This window comes from Salvia hispanica, chromosome 2 (assembly GCF_029641045.1).
Source record: "Salvia hispanica isolate PSC_SH4W2 chromosome 2, Shi_PSC_v1, whole genome shotgun sequence".
Lineage (NCBI taxonomy): Eukaryota > Viridiplantae > Streptophyta > Magnoliopsida > Lamiales > Lamiaceae > Salvia > Salvia hispanica.
The window spans coordinates 53,173,880-53,192,733 of record NC_142693.1 but is presented as its reverse complement, the minus strand read 5'-3'; the positions used below and the strand labels follow the sequence as shown (position 1 = coordinate 53,192,733).

Genomic DNA, 18,854 nt, shown 5'->3' with positions numbered 1-18,854 from the left:
TCTCTCGAGCGGTCGCTGCACACGTCCCAGCGGTCGCTGGGCGTCTTCAGACTTTTCAGCACAACTTTTCCGGAGTGGGCCGCTTCAAGCATAGCGGTCGCTGCGACACACACAGCGGGCTGCTGGGCGTCTTAAACGCGCCAGAATTCCATCTTCGACTTTTTCCTATCTTTTTGGCTCAAATATGCACAGTTCTCACAAAACATGTCAAAATACCAAAATAGATAAAAATATGTGAAAGATGGACATGAATTGCGATTTAGACACTAAAAACAGACCAAATAAGGGCCCTAAAATAGTGCAAAATCCGAGTGTATCAATCACCGACCGCCTAACGCTAGCTTTGAGTGACTTAATCCCAGTTATAAATCATTACCTGACTTCTTTCTATGCCATGTGCAAAGTTGTAGGGGGGGTTACATTGTGTGTCTACTTGCAACTATTTTCTGTGAAGGTTAATTTTTCGGCATGGATGCTAAGTCGTGTTACAACTATTGCTTTGTAGATATAGGTTATACATTGTTAAGCACTTTGGCTATAGTATCTGTACTACCGATTATCCTTGCGCCATTAACTAGCAATCCACAACCACAACCCAAATTAATGATGAAGTAATAGTTCCAAACAGTATGAGTTAAGGTTGCTACCTTGCTTGTGTGGTTGTCTATTTGTACCTCTCCTTACCTTGCTTGTGTGGTTGTCTATTTGTACCTCTCCTTGCGTTGCTCACTTGTTTGTAAATTCTCAGGCTTGTTAAATTGTGTGTTGAAGTGATTATACCCTGCTCGGTAGAGTTGTTACTTAACCAAAGATAAATTAATGATACCAACGCGTTCCACGAATTATGCTGCTATTATACATGATGTTTGAGGATATTTTGTTGCTATATCGAGTAAGACGATGACTCTTATACATCAATATAAGTGTGTGCATTCTACACGGAAAAATGGAGGATTATCGAGCATGCATTGGTTCAGCATCCCGCACAAGATCCCAATATAGTTCTAGTGCTTGAATCGCCTACCAAATGTGTCGAATGCTGATTGAGTCTCCAATCTGCATATGGACCTTAACTCGTTCAGTAGATTATGTCATATATTCAGTGAGCTAGGGGGACTGACAATGGGAAAATGCATAGGGATGGAAGAACAAGTGGCTATATTTATGTCCATCCTAGCGCACCATAAACAAAACCACATTTCGCGGTTTTATTTCTGGTGTCGGGTGGAACAGTTCCTTATTATGTGCATAAGGTTTTATGTGTTGTACTTAGTTTACACTCTCTCCTCCCATCGAAGCCCATACCGATCCCCGATGATTGCACGGACCACCGCTGGAAATGGTTTAAGGTAAAATAGTTACCTCTCTTCATAGTTTTTGGCATCTGTTCTATTTTTTAAATTGAATGCATTCGTCACTTTATGTTTTGCAATAACACTTCCTAAGCTGTATTATTTTTTTGATACGGATATCTAGGTGCTCTTGACGATACCCACATCAATGTATTAGTAAGCAACAAAGACAAACCTAGGTGTAGAACCCGTAAAGGACAGAAGTTCATTTACTAGCTCTCTGCCCGGGAAGGGTCTGCCGGCGACTCCCATGTTCTCAGAGATGCATTAGCGTGGAGCAATGGGTTGAAATTACCCCTGGGTACACCATATGTGCACCATACTTAATCTACACAGTTTATTCCCATGCTTTGAAAACTGCACATGTTTTTTAAGTGCCACTGACTATATTTTCACATTTTCTATCTAGGTTGTTATTATCTATGTTATAATGCATATGCTAATAGCAACGAGTTTCTAGTTCCCTACAAGGAGTTCGATATCATCTGAAAGAGTTCGGTCCAGGTACAGAGACACCACCACAAAATCTAAAGGAAATATTCAACATGCGCCATACAAAGGTAAGGAGTATCATAAAACGGGCTTTGCAGTCTTGAAAATGTGGTGGGGAATACTCCGAAGCACCTAGTTTTATCCAATTCAGACTCAAATTCGGTTGATCATGGCCTGCTTCCTACTACACAATTTCATCCGCCGCAAGATAGAGATCGCTCCGATGGAACTTGAACTAGACGGCACTGCATCGAGCACGAACCAAGAAGAGGAGAACAATAGCGGAGTGGATGCAGTTACACAATAGCATTGTAATAAACATGTGTAATAACTTTTATCTAAATGTCATGTTTTATTTCCAAGCTTGTGTTTTTTGTTATGTCCTCAAACAAAAGTGTGAACTATTTCAAGTAATTGGGCAAGCCACGTGATGTCATGGATGATTTATTGTACAATTTCTAAATTCCAGGTTGTTTATATATCTTCATTTTAGCTTTTATGTGTTTCGGCAAAATGAACCCCATCAATAACACGCTGGAATGTTGTCGCGGCTGCGGGAAAATAAAGTTTAGGTACGCAGGAAGGTCAGCCATGAATGTCGGGCGCTACTACTTGAAGGTGCCCTGACAATGGTAAATACCTTAGGGCTCCATTTGTTTGGCATGCATTATGGCTTGGGAAAGTAATCTAATTCCCCATTATTAAAAATCTATGTTTGGTTCAATAAAAAAAATAGGGAAAGTAATATAATTCCTAAATTTGGGGAAAGTAGGGCCAAAATATTAGATTCTGATTCCTCAGCAAAACCTTGTTATTCTTTTTCCTAAACTTGGGGATTTTAAAAGATACGGAAAACAAAAGAACGAAAAATCTCTTCTCTTCTTCTGCTCTATTTATTAGCGTCTTCTCTATGATCATTCTGCTCATTTTTCGATCTGCAACTCTTCAGAATTTCGTTCCAATCCTTCATCAACAAGTAAGATTTCTGTTTTCCGACAAATTTGGTTCATATTTTTATAATTTCACATTATCTTGTGTGTTTTTCGTTCTCTCTGATTTTGTAATTGGATTGATTTTCTCTCTTTGATGTGTTGCAAAGTAATAGTGAGTGAATAATGATCAATGATTTTGTATATGTAGGTGGGTGCATCTAACAATTTTGGAATCCTCGCTCCACGTCCTTCCGTGCAGACTCTTGTCGCTGTGCAAAAAGGCCTCTCCTTGCAACCGTTGGGCAGGAGATTGTCTTAAAGAAAACTAGTCATCTCGGGTATATGCCATCAACTAAGTAGTACCCCATATGATGCTGCCGTCTGTTGGCAGTGAACTTGACAACCGGACAATTGTCATTGCATTGTTCGGTGAAGAGACTCGACGTGTTCAGCACGTTGATGTTGTTATTTGACCCCGTCGCGCCAAAGTGAGCATGTCAAATCAAAAGACGGTGGTCAACGATGCTTCAAGGACCATCGTCGGGTGGGTAGCCTTATTATACCCACTGGTGAATTGGCTTCTCCACGCTGCCGGACAATTCTTCCACTCCCAGTGCATACAATCAATGATCCCTAACATTCCAGGAATGTCGTGCACCCTATCGTGCATCCTCATCAGGAACTGACAATCTTCGGCATTCGGCTTGCGCAAATATGTGGCGCCGAAGGCGTCAATCATGCTCTCACAAAATTTTACCAGACACTCCCGGCCAGTTGTATCCCCTACGTGAAGATACTCGTCGAACATGTCCGTTGTGGTACCCTAAGCCAACTGACGAAGCACAATCGTGCACCTCGTGAGCGGGGATAGACCGCTTCTATGGGCCGCATCTTGCCGCAGCTGGAAGTACTTGTCGCGCGCCTCCAACGCGTGAACAATCTGGATAAATAGTTTTCGCCGCATCCTAAACCGTCGGTCCCCACCAGGGCTCATCGGCGAAGTAGTCCTCGAACATATGTTGCTGAGCTAGGTCATGCTCTCGACGGATGGATGGGCCTCGAGACCTGCTGTTCAGCCTGCTCTTGCTCTTGTATTGCACGAATACCTGCGAGAATCTGGTTCCCGAAAGCAAACATCGCGTGTTCCATAGCCCGACTCATATCTTCCTCGGGAAACAATTTGGAAAAGTGAGTGAAAGAGAGATATTGGAATGGAGAGATGTTGTGTGAGGGTTGAGAGATGTATGAGAGTTGTGTGAAAAATGAGTGAAAATAAATTATGTTTATAGAAAGAAAATTTTAAAAAAAAGGAAAACTCATTGATCGGGCTCGACGCTGCAATGGATACCCGATCAGGCGCCGGATGAATCGGGTGCGAGATTGGGACGACCGATATTTCGGTCGCACGGCCCGCTTGCAGTGAATGCCCGAGGACGCCCCAGCCCGATCTCGGGCGATCAGGCATTCAATCAGACATCGATGCTCTAATAGAAAAAAATGAATTAAAGAGGGGAAAAAATAATACGACAAAATACGAAATATCGTAGTTTCCATCACACATTCACAAAACTGCAACTCGATAAATACTCCCGTTTCGTTTCCCCTTTTATCCAAAACCCATCCCATAAACCCTAACTCAGAGTTCTTCTCCACCCACATTCATGGCCGCCACTATCGCCCGATCGATCCTCACCAGCCGGTCAGCCGCCGCCTTTCTCCCCAAACGCCTGCATTTTTCCACCGTCTCCGGTCTCCCGCCCCTCCCCGGCTTTGGCCGCGTCCGAATTTCCGCTCTTCGCGCAGCTGCACCCGCCATATCCCATTCGATTCGCGTGCTTTCTCCCGCCAGAGCCAACACGGTCCGATGCCGAGTCAACCGATCTGGCTCCTCATACTCGCCTTTGAACTCCGGTTCGAACTTCAACGACCGCCCGCCCACGGAGATGGCGCCGCTCTTCCCTGGCTGTGACTATGAGCACTGGCTTATTGTGATGGATAAGCCCGGCGGTGAAGGCGCTACCAAACAGCAGATGATTGATTGCTACATTCAAACCCTAGCTAAAGTACTTGGAAGGTTAATTTTATGATATTCCCTGATTCCCTAATAATTGAATTTAATTTTTTGTTTCATTTTCCGCCTTGCGTTGTTACGAAGCTGTAGTTATTACTTGATTTCTGGTTTGCGTATGCTACTTTATAATCAATATAGGAGTACTATGTTAAAACTGGGCTCTTGTCTCTTTTATGAATGTTGAATTTTAAATTTTTTCCTTTGATTTTTCTTATTAATCTTTGTTCGTGTGATGTGTACTTTAATGATAATGCTCGATGTTTAACAATTGTGCTTCTTGCAGTGAGGAGGAGGCTAAGAAAAAGATTTATAACGTGTCATGTGAGAGGTACTTTGGGTTTGGATGTGAAATTGATGAGGAAACCTCCAACAAGCTCGAAGGTTGGTGCTTAATTTTCTTGACTTGAAGTTGGTTTATCCATTGCGCTTTTAATTATCTTCTTTTGCTTTGATTATATTTTGTTGATCCCTTTGTCTATGCAGGTTTGCCTGGTGTTCTATTCGTTCTCCCCGACTCTTATGTTGATGCTGAAAACAAGGACTATGGAGGTAAATCTTCTAAATGTTTATAATATTATACTAGTACTATTCTTTCGAATTTTGGAGTATAGATATTTGTTTGCATGCACTGTTGGAGAGGTTGCATAGTTGCTGCTTACATAGAAAAGTTGTCTTCTGAAGTCTACCTTTAACTTTAAATCAGAAATCTCTAGCATATACTACTATTCACCAATATTGGAGGCATTACATTGATACATGGTATCTGAAGTTTAGGGAAAACCTCTTCGTTTAGGCTTGAGTATGTTTCTATGCTGATTCATTCATGCTGTTTTTACTTATTTTCTTCTATTCTAAATGGTTGAGCGTCGACTCTCATATTATAGTATCATCCATGTAAATTTTAATTTAATAGATTCAGTTTTAGTCCAGAACTATGAAAATTTATTTTTGTCTTCCTAATTATGAAGTGTCACTTTTTTTTCCTCTTTAAACCTTTATCTGAACCAAAAGGTTGCAGATCTTATGATAAAAATTAACAATGTTCTAAGATGTATTTTGAGCTTGAGAATTATGCAAGTCCTAAATTCTTAGTCGCATCTAAAATTTAAGTATCATTTGCTAAGTACCCCTTTATCCAAAATGTAAAATATGTTTTTGAATTTTTTTTCATGAAGTTATTTACTCACTCCAAAAAGATATGTTTAGAAGGTGAACTTCACTAATGTCCTGGATCATTCTTCATTAGCTAATCAATTAAGGACTGATGTTTGGTCCAGATTTAAATATGCTATCTCACATCTTTGATCTTTCGTTAATTGATTTTCTTTGCTGTGTCCAATACAACATCCAATCTTAATATTGGGACTTGTATGTGTGGAGCAGTTTCATTTCAAGTTAAACATATTTGCTTTTATAGAATCTCTTACTAATTTAGTCTGAGAAATGGCATTGAGTAGTGATATTGTGTACAGTTTATCATCAATTAAAATCATGTGATAATCTTAATTTGGGGGTAATGGGGGGTCATTCATCTATGTCAATAGTGAAGTGTTTACTATACTTTAATGGGGGGTCATTCATCTATGTCAATAGTGAAGTGTTTACTATACTTTTATCTTATAGTTATATTCTAATGTATGGGCATCCATATTTTTTTTTAAAATTTAATTATAAATAATCCAAGTCCAAAACACTGAAAGATTATAAGGTACTCCACTACTTATTTTGAATATGTGATTAGTTGTTTCTACTTGACAACTCGAGCAAAATCAAAAGTTGTTGTTAATTGACATTGTCCTAAGATTTGGTATGTAAATATACTTAATTTACATACAATGAAATAAATCTTGAGAATCAGTTGTCTAATACTCCATCTTAAAAAGGCAAGAGATATTTATCCAAATTAGAATATAGTACTTATAATCTGAAGCTTTTTGATTTTCTGTCTTGGTTAAAAGATGTCAATCCCCCTAGTTATTTCTTAAGCACTTGTGTGTAGATAAGTTTTGTTTCAAGTTCAATCCTAGTTATGTGTTAAGCACTCATGTGTGTATTGTATGTAAGTTTCGTTTCAAGTTCAATGCAATAGGCTAATAGGAGTATTATAGAACTTGAAATTGTGTAATTAACATTAGTAGGCCAAACCATCATACAAAATCCAACCTTGACTTGAATATATTTGTGTATTTGGTTTGACAGCTGAGCTATTTGTTAACGGAGAGATAGTTCAACGGTCTCCAGAGAGGCAGAGGAGAGTGGAGCCTGTGCCTCAGAGAGCTCAAGACAGACCAAGATACAATGACAGAACACGTTACGTCAGGCGCCGTGACAATATGAGGTGAAGAATGAGTGTCTCTTTGACAGGAGATCCGACCATGTGAGATTTGGATGAAGGCTCTACTATGCTAATAACTTGTATAAAGTTGGATCTGTCATTATTCCAATGGATTTGGTGCTTGGTTTCTGATAATTTGGATTTTATCCTCATATGTAGTTTGAAAAAGTAGTCTAAAAATGTGTGAAGTTATCTGCTGCTTATCAAATTTCGGTGTTTGTTTGAATGGCATTTTCAATCACTGATTCATGCGAGGATCCTTCTTCGTCTGCTGCATCCTCATTTTCAAGAAGTTGTTGCAGCTTCTGAAGGGCTGCGGTAGCCATGTTTGCAGGCCACTCATCGTCATTCGAATCTCTGTCAAATTCCGACTATATATAAACACGATGACTAACAATGAGTAATTCTACAAATTTATGGGCATATTGTTCACCTTAGAGGGCTCAGACCAGCCGAAAGGAAGGATGTTTCGACATGAAATATCATGTTGTCTGAGATGGTCTTCGCCTTTTCTGATAAGTAATCACCATGTCTTGCCATTTCCACCAGAAATTGAGTGTCCAAAATGAACTGTTTTTTATGAAACACAAAATTGGTTTATATGCAAAACTAGGAGTAATTATAACCAAGAAAAGGTAAGCATATATACCTGCACAAATTTTGTGCGATTGAGAAGCAAGTTCTCTGTTATTGTCCAAATTTCAGATTTAGTGGAGATCCACTCGAATGTTGCGTCCATCACCTCCGAGAAGAGGCTCATCAGCCATCCCACGTCGATGCATTCGAGCTTCTCTAGTTTCTTTATCTCCAAATACAATTCCTGGTGATGTAGATCATGCACCACAATGTTCAATATTGTTTGCTTAATTGAAGACCAAAACATAAGCATACCAGGTATGGAACAGATGGAGTCAGATCAAGATATCTACAGCTATCGTCGGGAATCTCTGGACTGGATTCATGGCCAGCATTTGGTGAGAAGATGTTCGATATGAAATGATCAAGAAAGTAGGATTTGAGCCGACTGTAAATGTCCTGTACGAGTGTTGCGTAGCTGTCCATCTCGAATTCCAGCTGGTGGACGCCATCAAAGAGGTTTCGGATGATGCTCGAGGAAAATTGCACCAATGTAGACAGATTGGCTAGAATGATAACTCCTTGAGTGGGAGTTTCTGGCAAGTTGATCTTGAACCCTTCTTTCTCCACAGCGTCTGTGTCACCAGTGATGGCACTTTCGAGTATGACAACGTAAGCTGTCAATAAGTCCATGATTCCTTTCAGAACCGAGCTCTCCATTTCAAACGCGATCAGAGGTGAAATCTCCTCCGCGACAGACTGGAACAATGTCACGAACTTCCTGCCACTGTTGGTGAGATAGAAGCATTCAGGGTGTTGATCAATGATGGCGCTACTCGTTCCTGTCATGATTCCCGATACGTAGTATCTGTCTAAAACCCATGTGTCAGTAGAGGCAACCACACTCATGACTCTACTCAAATGGTCTATGTGGAGCTGCATGACTCCCTCTATATAGGGGCGAACGAGCTCCAAGAACGAATGCTTCACGAGGATTCTCTGAGTCTCCAGCAGCGAGCAATATGAGATCCCTATCCTCAAAGCATCAACAGCTGCGGACAACCTACCACTTATGTCGGAGATGGACTCAATGTACCTGACGAAGCAAGCAGCAAACAGTCCCATCTCTTCTGCTGCCCACCGAGTTAGCTCCAAAGAGTAAGGGTGCGTTTCTCCATTCAACGAGACATAACTCCTCACAGCTTGAGAGATCATTGAACACACACATTTTGCCACTTGTTGAATATACAACACATTTGGAAATAATCCCTTTGAAGTTTGCAGATTGTATACACCAGAAGCAATCCTTGAGTGATAGTACTGAAGCAGCAGCTCGTTTGCAAGATGATTTTCTCCGAGTTGGCACAATCCGAGCAGTGCCTTCTGCAGCTCCGGTGCAGGCACCCGCGGATGTCTAGCTACCAGCGTGAGCTGGTCAGCAAGGGCAGACCGTTTTCCAGATATAGTCGACTTATAAGACATTATTTGTTCCGAAGAATATTCATCTGGCCGTAGATACTGGACATACTCGCTCTCCACTTCGAGCAGAGCCAGGGCATCATCTAGCCTTCGCTCAGAGACGAGAGAATCCAAGATATCGGACACATTCTGTGCATGCACGTCCAATACAGTCATTTCAACAGGCAGAGTTTCTCGAAGCATGGTAGTATCATCAGACACAAGAGTTGAGTAGATTTTATCACTAAAATCTTGAACAAGCCTCTTTTGCAATGAAGCCTGGCTTTTCAATCCCAGCAATTCAGTTTGCAAGACTTGTATGTCTTTCATTATCCTGCATTACTCAATTTTAGTTCATAACTATGACCAAGTATCGAATGGTGGGACTTACATGAGGAAGGCAGAGTAGTTTGAAAAGATATTCTTCTGAAAATCGTGATCCGATTCTTGCTTGATCTCGAGAAGTTCAGAACAAAGATGTTGGACACCCTGTGATACAAAGAAGAAAAAGGCAGTCAGTTGAAATGATTAATGGAGAAATGTTTTTGAGAGAGTGACCTTTGCAGTCATGGAGTGGAGGTGAGGCTGGTCGTCGTCGTCGGTGTGAAGGGAAGAGGAATCGGCAGTGGTGTGACCCTCGGACGAGGAATCGTCGGCCATTTCTTGCCTGTGATCTCTGAAGCGAAATCTAGGCCTGGAGGTGGAGTCCATTGGTATGATGAATTATAATTTGTTGAGGAAATTTTGGAGAATAAATTGATTTGTAGATAGGACATAGATGTCGCTTTCTCGTTGTCAATGTTAGGGAAATGCTTTGGTTTGTTCGTTGAAAGAACAATTGCAGGCCAAAGAGAGCCGGCTTTGCCTTGTTCTTAAACTTGACCGTGTTGTACAAAGAAATCCCGCGCCATTTCCACTTTTAAAATATTTTACAGAAAATTTGGATAAAATATACTCTCTCTGTGTAAAATGAATTGGTTTCATTTTTTCATTTCCATTTGTCCACCGGAATTAGTTTTATAGTAGTTACTAAAAATATAAATTACTCTCTCTGTTCCTGATTAGGAGTCACACTTTGATCGGACACGAGTTTTAAGAAATATGAAGAAAAGTTAGTTGAAAAAGTTAGTGGAATGTGGGGCTCATTTTTTTTATATTGGTTTTATTATAAAATGTGAGTGAATTGAGTTAGTGGAATGTGGGACTTAATTACTATTTACGGCAAAAATGAAGTGTGACTCTTAATTAGGGACGGACCGGAATAAAAAAGTGCGACTCTTAATCAAGGACGGAGGGAGTAATTCCTAATTTATTAATTAATTTTCTTTTGTTATTTTCTCACCTTCGTTGTCCACATTTTTTATTTTCCTCTCACACTATCAATTTCACATTAACATTCATGCTGTCATCAATATGAATATTTTTTTTGTTCACACATTTCTATGTATTAAAATGTTATAAGTATATTCTATCAATGAGTTGTATTGCCAGAGTGGAGCTATAGTAACCTTGAACTCACGAGTTCAAATCTCTCCGCCGGATCATGCAAACTCATGCCTTTGCCGACTTGGCCTCGATTTTTAGTATTGTCTCCGCCTCAAGCATTACCTCTTCTACCTTGAGCACCTTTCTTGAACCCCAACGATCCATGGACCTAGGAAGTTGGAATCGGCGTGTAGCTTGACGTCGCCAACTGCATTCGCGTCACTTAGGCATTCCAAAAAATTTATATTTGTAAATACTGACTTGCACTTGGGATTACTTACAACTTTTCCTATATCATCCTCTACTCCACCCCTCACAAACATAAAATATGATGGTGGGCCCATTATTTATGTTTGTGAAGGGTGGAGTAGGGGATGTTGTAGGAAAAGTCGCAGATGATCCCTACTAACCTGTGTGAAGCATAGGTGGAAAGAGAAAAAATAAAAAATTATTTGTGTTGGAAAATGTATTGATAAAATGTTTTACGCCATTCACAAAGCTATAGGGATAAATTTAAGTAAATCTGAAATTTGAATATTTCAATTTAAGGATCCCAACTTTTTCAGAGACTGAATTAATGGAGTAGTAGATTAATGGCGGGCGGTCCGCGGGAGTTGAAAATTTCCAAAGGCAAGACCGCCAAGAAGCTGCTTTTCCCGCTTATTTTTGAATCCTCATCCCCTTCCCTTCCCCCATAAAGTCCAACACCAATTTCCACTTCACCACTGCTGCTAAACCCTAAACAACCCTCCCCTCCACAAAAAACAAGGAATCGCAATGTCTGAGATTCAGAACGTCGCCAGGTCGCTTAATCCCTGCATCTTTCATCTCCACAAGCTTCGATTCGAGCTCAATTGCGCTTTATGGTACATTATTCTTATCTCAAAATTCACATTTCTCTCCATTTTCACCAATTTCATTCCTTTTTTTGCTAGATTCTATGTATTATTGTGCGTTTGAAAAATGAATCCTCACATTCCTCTTCTCTTCCTATAGTTTGAACATGCTTAACAAGCCGATCTTGCTTCCATGCAATCACGTTTTCTGCAAGTGAGTTGACTAATCCTGTTAAATTTAGCCTCCTCTCGTTTTTTGGATCCCTGATTTTACCCAATTATTCTTGCAGTTCATGTGTTGAATTTAGCAGCCATTGCCCCGCATGTCAGCAGCGTTTTACCAATCAAGGTGCTGTTTTTACTTTTTAATTTCAGTCAAGCAATGTCAAGTTCAGTCTCTAGCTGGTATTTCTGGTTTCATAACTGTAAATTCAACTGGTGGGTGATAAAAAACTTGTCTTGCAGAAATCAGACCAGCCTTTCACATGGAGAGCATTGTGGCTATTTACAAAAATCTGGATGCTACTTTCAACTCTTCGATCTTGCCGCTTATATCTACTGGTAAGTAATAACAAAGGAAAGAAGAAAACTACTACTGAAGATTATAATGTTGAAATACTTACTTTATGTCGATTTGCGGTTCTATAGATTCTAATATCCCAGTTTCGAGATCTATTGTAACTGACCAAGTGACAAATAACCTTGGCGTGATGGCGTCTAAAACGAATGATAACTGCCCTGACCCCGCTCCAAGTAGTATTAAGTCAGCTAAGTGTTCTGTATCAGAAGAATTAGATGTGAATCATGCTCTAGAAGTTTGGCCTGGCAGCTCCCCTTCCTCTGTTGATACCAAACATGTAGATCAACATAGCAGTCCAGGTTGTAGAAATGAGGTGAGCTTCAAGGCTTCATTTTCATCTTGACATGCTTTGTAAAGTCTGTTGCAGCTGTAAATAACTCCAATCATTTGCTGGATTGATGTGATGACACATCATGCACTTGTTTTCTCTAATGCTCCATAGCTCAATCTACAGGATGTATGTAAAATTAGAGTTAAGAGCTCTGCTGGAGATCAATTAGGCATAGTTTCTGGTCAGGTGGATACACAAGGCACTTATCATGCAAGGGAACCTAAGAGACAAAAGAAGCTAAATTATGGACCGTCTGGTGCAGCTTTGCAAAGCCACACGTTCAGCCAGAAAATAGTTTCTCATTCTGATGCTGCTGCTGCTTCTAAGCTTGAGGACTGCAAATCTACAGATGATGCTTCCATCATTTCTTCAACTGCACCACGGGATGCATCAAATGTGGATGGATATATTTGTGCACTTTGCCATTCTTCTAAGATAACAGAAGTAATTTTTACAAAGATTATGTTTTTAGTTCCCTTGATATGAAGTTGATCTATACTCTTCGTTATTGTTATTTTCATATTTCTGAAGGTTGCCAGATTGTCACTGGGATTTACTCTAGGTTTGACATGTCTAATGTCTTGAATTGTTGTGGCAGGGAACTGGCCATATGCTGCACTATGCTGGTGGAAAGGAGGTAGCGAGAGAAGAAGCAGCTTACTCCAAGACAATTCCTGTCCATATTAAATGCATAGAATGGTATGAAATTTTCTTATACTAACCTTTAATTTGCTTACATTTTGGTATTGGATCCTTATGTATGCAGGAGGAGTAACAACTGTGTGAACTTTACTCTTTTGAGCTAGTAATATAATGTGTGATAGTACAGTATAAATATACAACTTCATAAAAAAATTTCATATTTTTTGGATGATCTGTAAAAATATGTCTTACATTTTGGAAACTATAAAGAAAATGTAGGAATATGGAAAATTGACAATATAAATATTTCACTTGCTAGAAGTTTCAGTATATCTCGGCCAATTGTAAAAGTATGTCTAACATAATCATTTTGGATTGCTATGGCTTCTGGCTTTTGTTTAAAGTTTCTTCATTTTTATTGCATATTTCAAAGGTTTGGGACATGCATTTCCTTTAGATGCTGGTCCATTTCATCAATATATGCCTGATAAAAAGTGCAATTATGCTCAAGCAGCCAACCTTGACTTAATTTATGTAGTTAATTTTTTTTTTATTACAGGGCCCCTCAGGTCTATTTTGTGAATGACACTATTGTGAATTTGGAGTCTGAATTAGCGCGAGCTTCTAAGCTCAAGTGCAGTGGTTGTGGACTGAAGGGTGCAGCTTTGGGCTGCTTTGCAAAGTCCTGCCGCAGAAGCTATCATGTTCCTTGTGCTCTGGAGGTGCTAGGCTGCAGATGGGACTGTGTAAGTTGGCTATATTTTCCTAGTAATACTTATATTTTGTTTGTCCTCTCAGTTAGTTTGATCCCCTCGGTCTGATCCCTTATAAACATGCATGTGATGCACAGGGTGAATTTTTAATGCTTTGTCCAGCTCATAAATCAATTAAATTTCCAAGTGAAAAGTCCAACTCCAGAAAGCGTCCCATTGAAGAAAAGTGTTCTGTGCCCATTGAAATGTAAGGAAGTTTCTTCATATTACTTATTCAGTATTGTAATTCATCATTTTATGGGAATATTAAACTCTTAGCTAGAATAACAACTCACTGTTGGTTAATCTCTCTTGGTCCATAGCATCTAACATATCATTAACTTAATGTGTTCCCACTATTTGGTAAACATGTTTACTCTTTCCAGCAAATAGGAGATACTAAAGAAGGATGTGTGTTAACTTGAATTATTTAAATAGTCCTCCTAAATACCATGTGTAGGTTTTCTATGAATGTTGTTTAACATTCTACTGAATAGCTGTTGCACAAGTGTAAGTGACCTTTGCTTAATCTAATGAGATTAGAAAGAATGCTAGGAGTCTAACAAATTTAAGTTGATTTTCATAAATTTCTTGATAGCACTGCACTGACTGGGCTGGGAACGGTTGAAGAGGTAATGACCTGTTTATAATCTTCTATTGTTGTGCACGTGCAGTACACCTGAACAGTTGAATATGTTCTCAACCTCCCTAAGTAAGCCTGAACAGTTGGTTCTGTGTGGATCTGCTCTATCTTCGGAGGATAAGGTTGGTTTCTGTTTTATGTTAATTTAGTAAAAACACGTCATCCATCACGTTTCACAGAGATTATTTCTTTTGCTTCACCTTTTATGAATATGCACATTTAAGTATGATTTTGTTTCAGATGCTAATTTCCTGTTTTTTCTTCTTACATTTCAGTGTTTGGTGGCTAACTTAGCTAAAACTACTGGTGCTACTATGTACAAGTTCTGGAACCCAAATGTCACCCATGTGATTGCAGCTACAGATTCAAACGGTGCATGTAGCAGAACTCTGAAAGTTCTCATGGCTATCTTAAATGGAAAATGGGTCCTCTCCATGGATTGTAAGCCTGGGAAACCTTGAAGTATAGCTTATCATATCATTAAGACTGTAAGCTTGGGGATTTACTTACTGGTTTTTCCCCATATTTCCCGCAGGGGTTAAAGCTTGTGCTGAAGCAAATCATCCTGTTGATGAAGAACCTTATGAAGTTAACCTGGACAATCACGGGTTTCGTGATGGCCCAAGAACTGGCAGGTTGAGAGCATCAGAGAATGTAAGTTCACTTACTAAACCAGTGATGAATTCTTAATTGTTGAACAATTTTCATTAAATATCTACACTTGATGGATATGGCATATTGATTGCTTGATATAATTTTCTTGACATTATCAGTGTGATATATTTTGTTGGACAGGGTCCAAAGCTTTTCCATGGATTGAGCTTTTACTTCAATGGCGAGTTTGTTCCGTCTTACAAGAACGATCTCTTAGGTTTAATCAGAGCTGGTGGAGGCAACACTATTGAGAGCATGGAGGATGCAGTTGCAGAAAGGCAAAGTCTTGAAGATTTTTCGACAACGTTAGTAGTTTACAATCACGATAACCCTCAAGGGTGTTCAGCAACGGAAGCAAGTTTTGTTTTGTCGAAGAGAGCTGCAGAAGCAGGGGATGTGGCGAAAAACATAGATGCTCGGCTCATTCCACATACATGGATTTTGGAATCCATTGCTGCATGCCAAATCTTGCCATTTTCATCCTGATTAATTTTCCTTGTCCACATTCTATTATCACCAAAAATACACCAACTTTGGAAACCTACTACATTTGGCATATGAATATAACAAAATTATAGAAAAGCCGAATCTACATTTTACATTATGATTGTATACATATCTGATGTTTTCACCTTGTATGCAAAGGATTGTAGTATTAGTATATATCAATTGCTTTGAAAATTAGTGAATTTTCTGAACTCCATTTCAATAGTTTCCATTTGAATAATTAAGGCATGCTACTTCTAGCACTATATGACTATAATCATGCAAACTAATGGTTATGCTACAAAGTAAATTGAGTAATAAACATAAGATACTGTTAATATGCCTAAAATTCAAAATAAAGATAAAACAAAATTATTTTATGTTTAAGTGGGATCCCACTATTATTGGTTTGCCGCGCCTCTATATTTAATTTATTTTTCGAGCATCTCCCGTTTATTCATCCAATCCTCTCTGTTCTTTTTTTTTTTAATATAAATAAGAATAAACAGACTTTATTTTATTTAATGAATTGAGAATAAAAATAAAATATTCCATGTCTTTTCTTTGTGCTCATCACTATGTTGAATATCGTCAAATACCCGTGGACCAAATGTATTGCACTGATTTATAACAACTGCCTATTTCACCTTAGAAAATGATGAAATTGAATTGAATGATAAACCCCAGTAAATGATTGAGAGTCCTTTGTTACTACTTCGGTATTTTTAACGAATTAAATAATTGAAAGGAATCATAGAATGGAATAAAAATGAATACAGGCTGTGAGTGGTCAATCTCCAACGGTCACTTAAAAAATGATTCATATTAAATGATTAAATCCAAAATCGACCGTTTCCACAATCCCCCACCTTTTCCCCTCTCTTCAGCTCTCTCTCTCTCTTTTGTAAGAGATGGAGACGCTCCTCTTCTCCTATCTCTGATCATTTCTACGCTTTTCCTCACTTTTTCTCTCCGAGAATGGGTTGTTTTCTTCGATGCTTCGGTGGTGACAAGCCTCAGAAACGCCGCAAACATCGGGCCAGCCCTCACCGCCATGTAACCACTCTTTCCTTCTCTCTCATTCACTTTCCGTGAAAATGTGATTGATCAGGTTTTAGATTGCTTCGCTAGGTTTTATGATTGCTTCCCTTTTCATACTCCGTTGATTTCGAGTATGCGATTACAGTTAATCGAGATCGAGCTTCAGTAATTCTCCCCTAATTTCATCAGATTATCTATTTGCCTTTTTCTGGAATTCAACTTGTTATTCATGCTTCTCTCTCTGTTAGTTTAATTTAATAGTATGGCAGCATTAAGGAGTAGGATCCCACTGCTACTTCAATTCAGTTCAAGTTAGTGAATGAAGAAAAGTGTTTTCAGTTTTCAGCGTTATACAGTTGTCTTCGTGTTGTTTTCTACGCTGAAAATTTCAATTTTGTGATGTGCAGAGAAACAGAACACAAAATGATCAGCTGGAGAACAAAATCACTGCACAACGGTCTGTGGCAGAAACTAACCCTGCTAACTTGCTCTTGGAGGTTTTGGAGTTGGGGTGAGCCTTCTTTGACCGAATTGGATATTATGCTCGCTACTAATTACAGAATCATAATTCATCTTCTAGTATGGAGTATTTGATTTTCAAGAAAGAAAATGTGATATTTATGTTTTTCATTTTGCTTTAACCTTTTCCTAACTACTGAAATTTGGAGTATAGGAATAAACCTGAGGTGGTGGAGCGAGGGAGCCCGATCCCAAGCCCCAAGAAGAGTCCGAGCGCGAGTCCAAGGAAAAGAGTTACATTTAACTCAAATGTCAAGACATACGAGCATGTTCGAGTCCATGACAGCATCGAGTCCTTGCCAGGGGGTGTGGCTGAGGGAGAGAAGCAGGAAGACTTGAAATCACCAAGTCATTCACAGGCACTATCTAAAGAGGATGATTCTGTCACATCAAGTGTTGCATCTTATCCTCCAAATCATAGGTATCATAATGCCAGAGAAAGTGATGATGAAGCTGAAGAGTATGGTGATAGCGATTTGGAGGATTTGGATGATGAAGATGACAATGGAGATGATTACTACTCCGATGAAGATACGAATACTAGAGTTCCTGGCCATCAAGTGTGGTCTGAACCTGTTGTAACTGCATCAATGGAGTCGAGGACAGGAAGCTCTTCACCTCCAGCCACGGTGCAAGTAGAGAGTGTGATGGTGAATACTCAGCTGCCTGACGACGAGGAAGCCAAAGAATTAGGATCAAGAACCAATGCCAGAGATAGAAGCGATTATATCAATTCAGTGCTCAACCCTGTTGAGAATATTACTCAATGGAAGGCTGCAAAGTCAAAAGGGACAGTTGTAGTGAAGCCACAGAAGGAGAACTTTGAGGCTCCTCGCATGTCGTTTAGCTCAGAGCCCATATTCGGGCAGGCGCCCTCTAGTTTCAAGGCAAAGTCTCATCAATCAAAAAATGCAAATCAAGACACATTGGTTGATGCAAGTCTTTCAAATTGGATAGGTACTCCTGAAGTTGCAACCTCCAAGAAGACCAGTTTTAGTGGCTTCGAGACAATCACTAAATCCCCACAGACGACCACATCAGAAGGCTGCTGCACTTCTCCGATGAGCTTTGAAGATAGGCCAATATTAGGCGCATTGACAGTTGAAGAGCTGAGGCAAATCTCAGCATCACCGTCCCCAAGGAAGTCTCCTAATCGAAGCCCTGATGAGATGCCCATTATAGGGAGTGTTGGTACCCACTGGAATAGCTCGGGTTCAGCACAGCATTCTGGTGCAGCACCATCTTTTAAAGGCATACCAAACACAACCAGCAAGTACAGAGAGGTGCACTTTTAATCTTTGAAAATATAGTACCCTTTTAATCTTTGAAAATACAAGATATTTGCATTCATGACGACTTCTGTTACTAAAACGTTGTGTTATATGCACAGGATAAGAAAGTTAATTGGCACTCCACTCCTTTCGAAACGAGATTGGATAGAGCTCTCAACAGAGGTGCTGCATGACGGCATGAGCTTAATTTTTATGGAAGCGAATCAAGTGTTTAGACCTTTTTCGGTTTGTTTCTCACGTCTGAGAAGTTAGTTTTCTGCTTGTGAATGAATTCCTGTAGTGTTGTGAATGCATACTTAGTTGATTTTTTCTTCCATGAATTCGAGGTTGTAATATTGCATATGTGAAATGGATTGATTGGTTTGTTTTCGGAGGCA

At 39.5% G+C, this 18,854-nt stretch overlaps 4 protein-coding genes across 4 annotated transcripts; 3 read left to right on the top strand and 1 right to left on the bottom strand.

Annotated features, from left to right (window-relative positions):
• Window positions 1-4,352: 4,352 nt before the first annotated feature.
• LOC125201444 (multiple organellar RNA editing factor 2, chloroplastic-like) lies at window positions 4,353-7,408 on the top strand. The gene is made up of 4 exons (XM_048099556.2): window positions 4,353-4,850; window positions 5,131-5,228; window positions 5,331-5,396; window positions 7,047-7,408. Exons 1-4 carry the CDS (start codon window positions 4,438-4,440, stop codon window positions 7,187-7,189), a joined length of 720 nt encoding a protein of 239 aa, XP_047955513.1. The 5' UTR covers window positions 4,353-4,437; the 3' UTR covers window positions 7,190-7,408.
• LOC125201445 (exocyst complex component EXO84A-like) lies at window positions 7,386-9,927 on the bottom strand. The gene is made up of 6 exons (XM_089066157.1): window positions 9,775-9,927; window positions 9,608-9,705; window positions 8,074-9,550; window positions 7,832-8,002; window positions 7,616-7,752; window positions 7,386-7,539 (listed from the first exon to the last, which is right to left on the bottom strand). Exons 1-6 carry the CDS (start codon window positions 9,925-9,927, stop codon window positions 7,386-7,388), a joined length of 2,190 nt encoding a protein of 729 aa, XP_088922283.1.
• A 1,320-nt stretch (window positions 9,928-11,247) lies between these two features.
• BARD1 (breast cancer associated RING 1) lies at window positions 11,248-15,851 on the top strand. Its single transcript, XM_048114283.2, has 13 exons — window positions 11,248-11,567; window positions 11,698-11,751; window positions 11,828-11,886; window positions 12,003-12,098; window positions 12,186-12,430; window positions 12,572-12,892; window positions 13,047-13,147; window positions 13,650-13,836; window positions 13,941-14,050; window positions 14,517-14,607; window positions 14,761-14,926; window positions 15,021-15,139; window positions 15,281-15,851. Exons 1-13 carry the CDS (start codon window positions 11,479-11,481, stop codon window positions 15,623-15,625), a joined length of 1,983 nt encoding a protein of 660 aa, XP_047970240.1. The 5' UTR covers window positions 11,248-11,478; the 3' UTR covers window positions 15,626-15,851.
• A 628-nt stretch (window positions 15,852-16,479) lies between these two features.
• LOC125218224 (uncharacterized) lies at window positions 16,480-18,850 on the top strand. The gene is made up of 4 exons (XM_048119860.2): window positions 16,480-16,681; window positions 17,074-17,177; window positions 17,340-18,468; window positions 18,576-18,850. The coding sequence occupies exons 1-4, from the start codon at window positions 16,604-16,606 to the stop codon at window positions 18,648-18,650; spliced, it is 1,386 nt and encodes a 461-aa protein (XP_047975817.1). The 5' UTR covers window positions 16,480-16,603; the 3' UTR covers window positions 18,651-18,850.
• The last annotated feature ends 4 nt before the right edge of the window (window positions 18,851-18,854 follow it).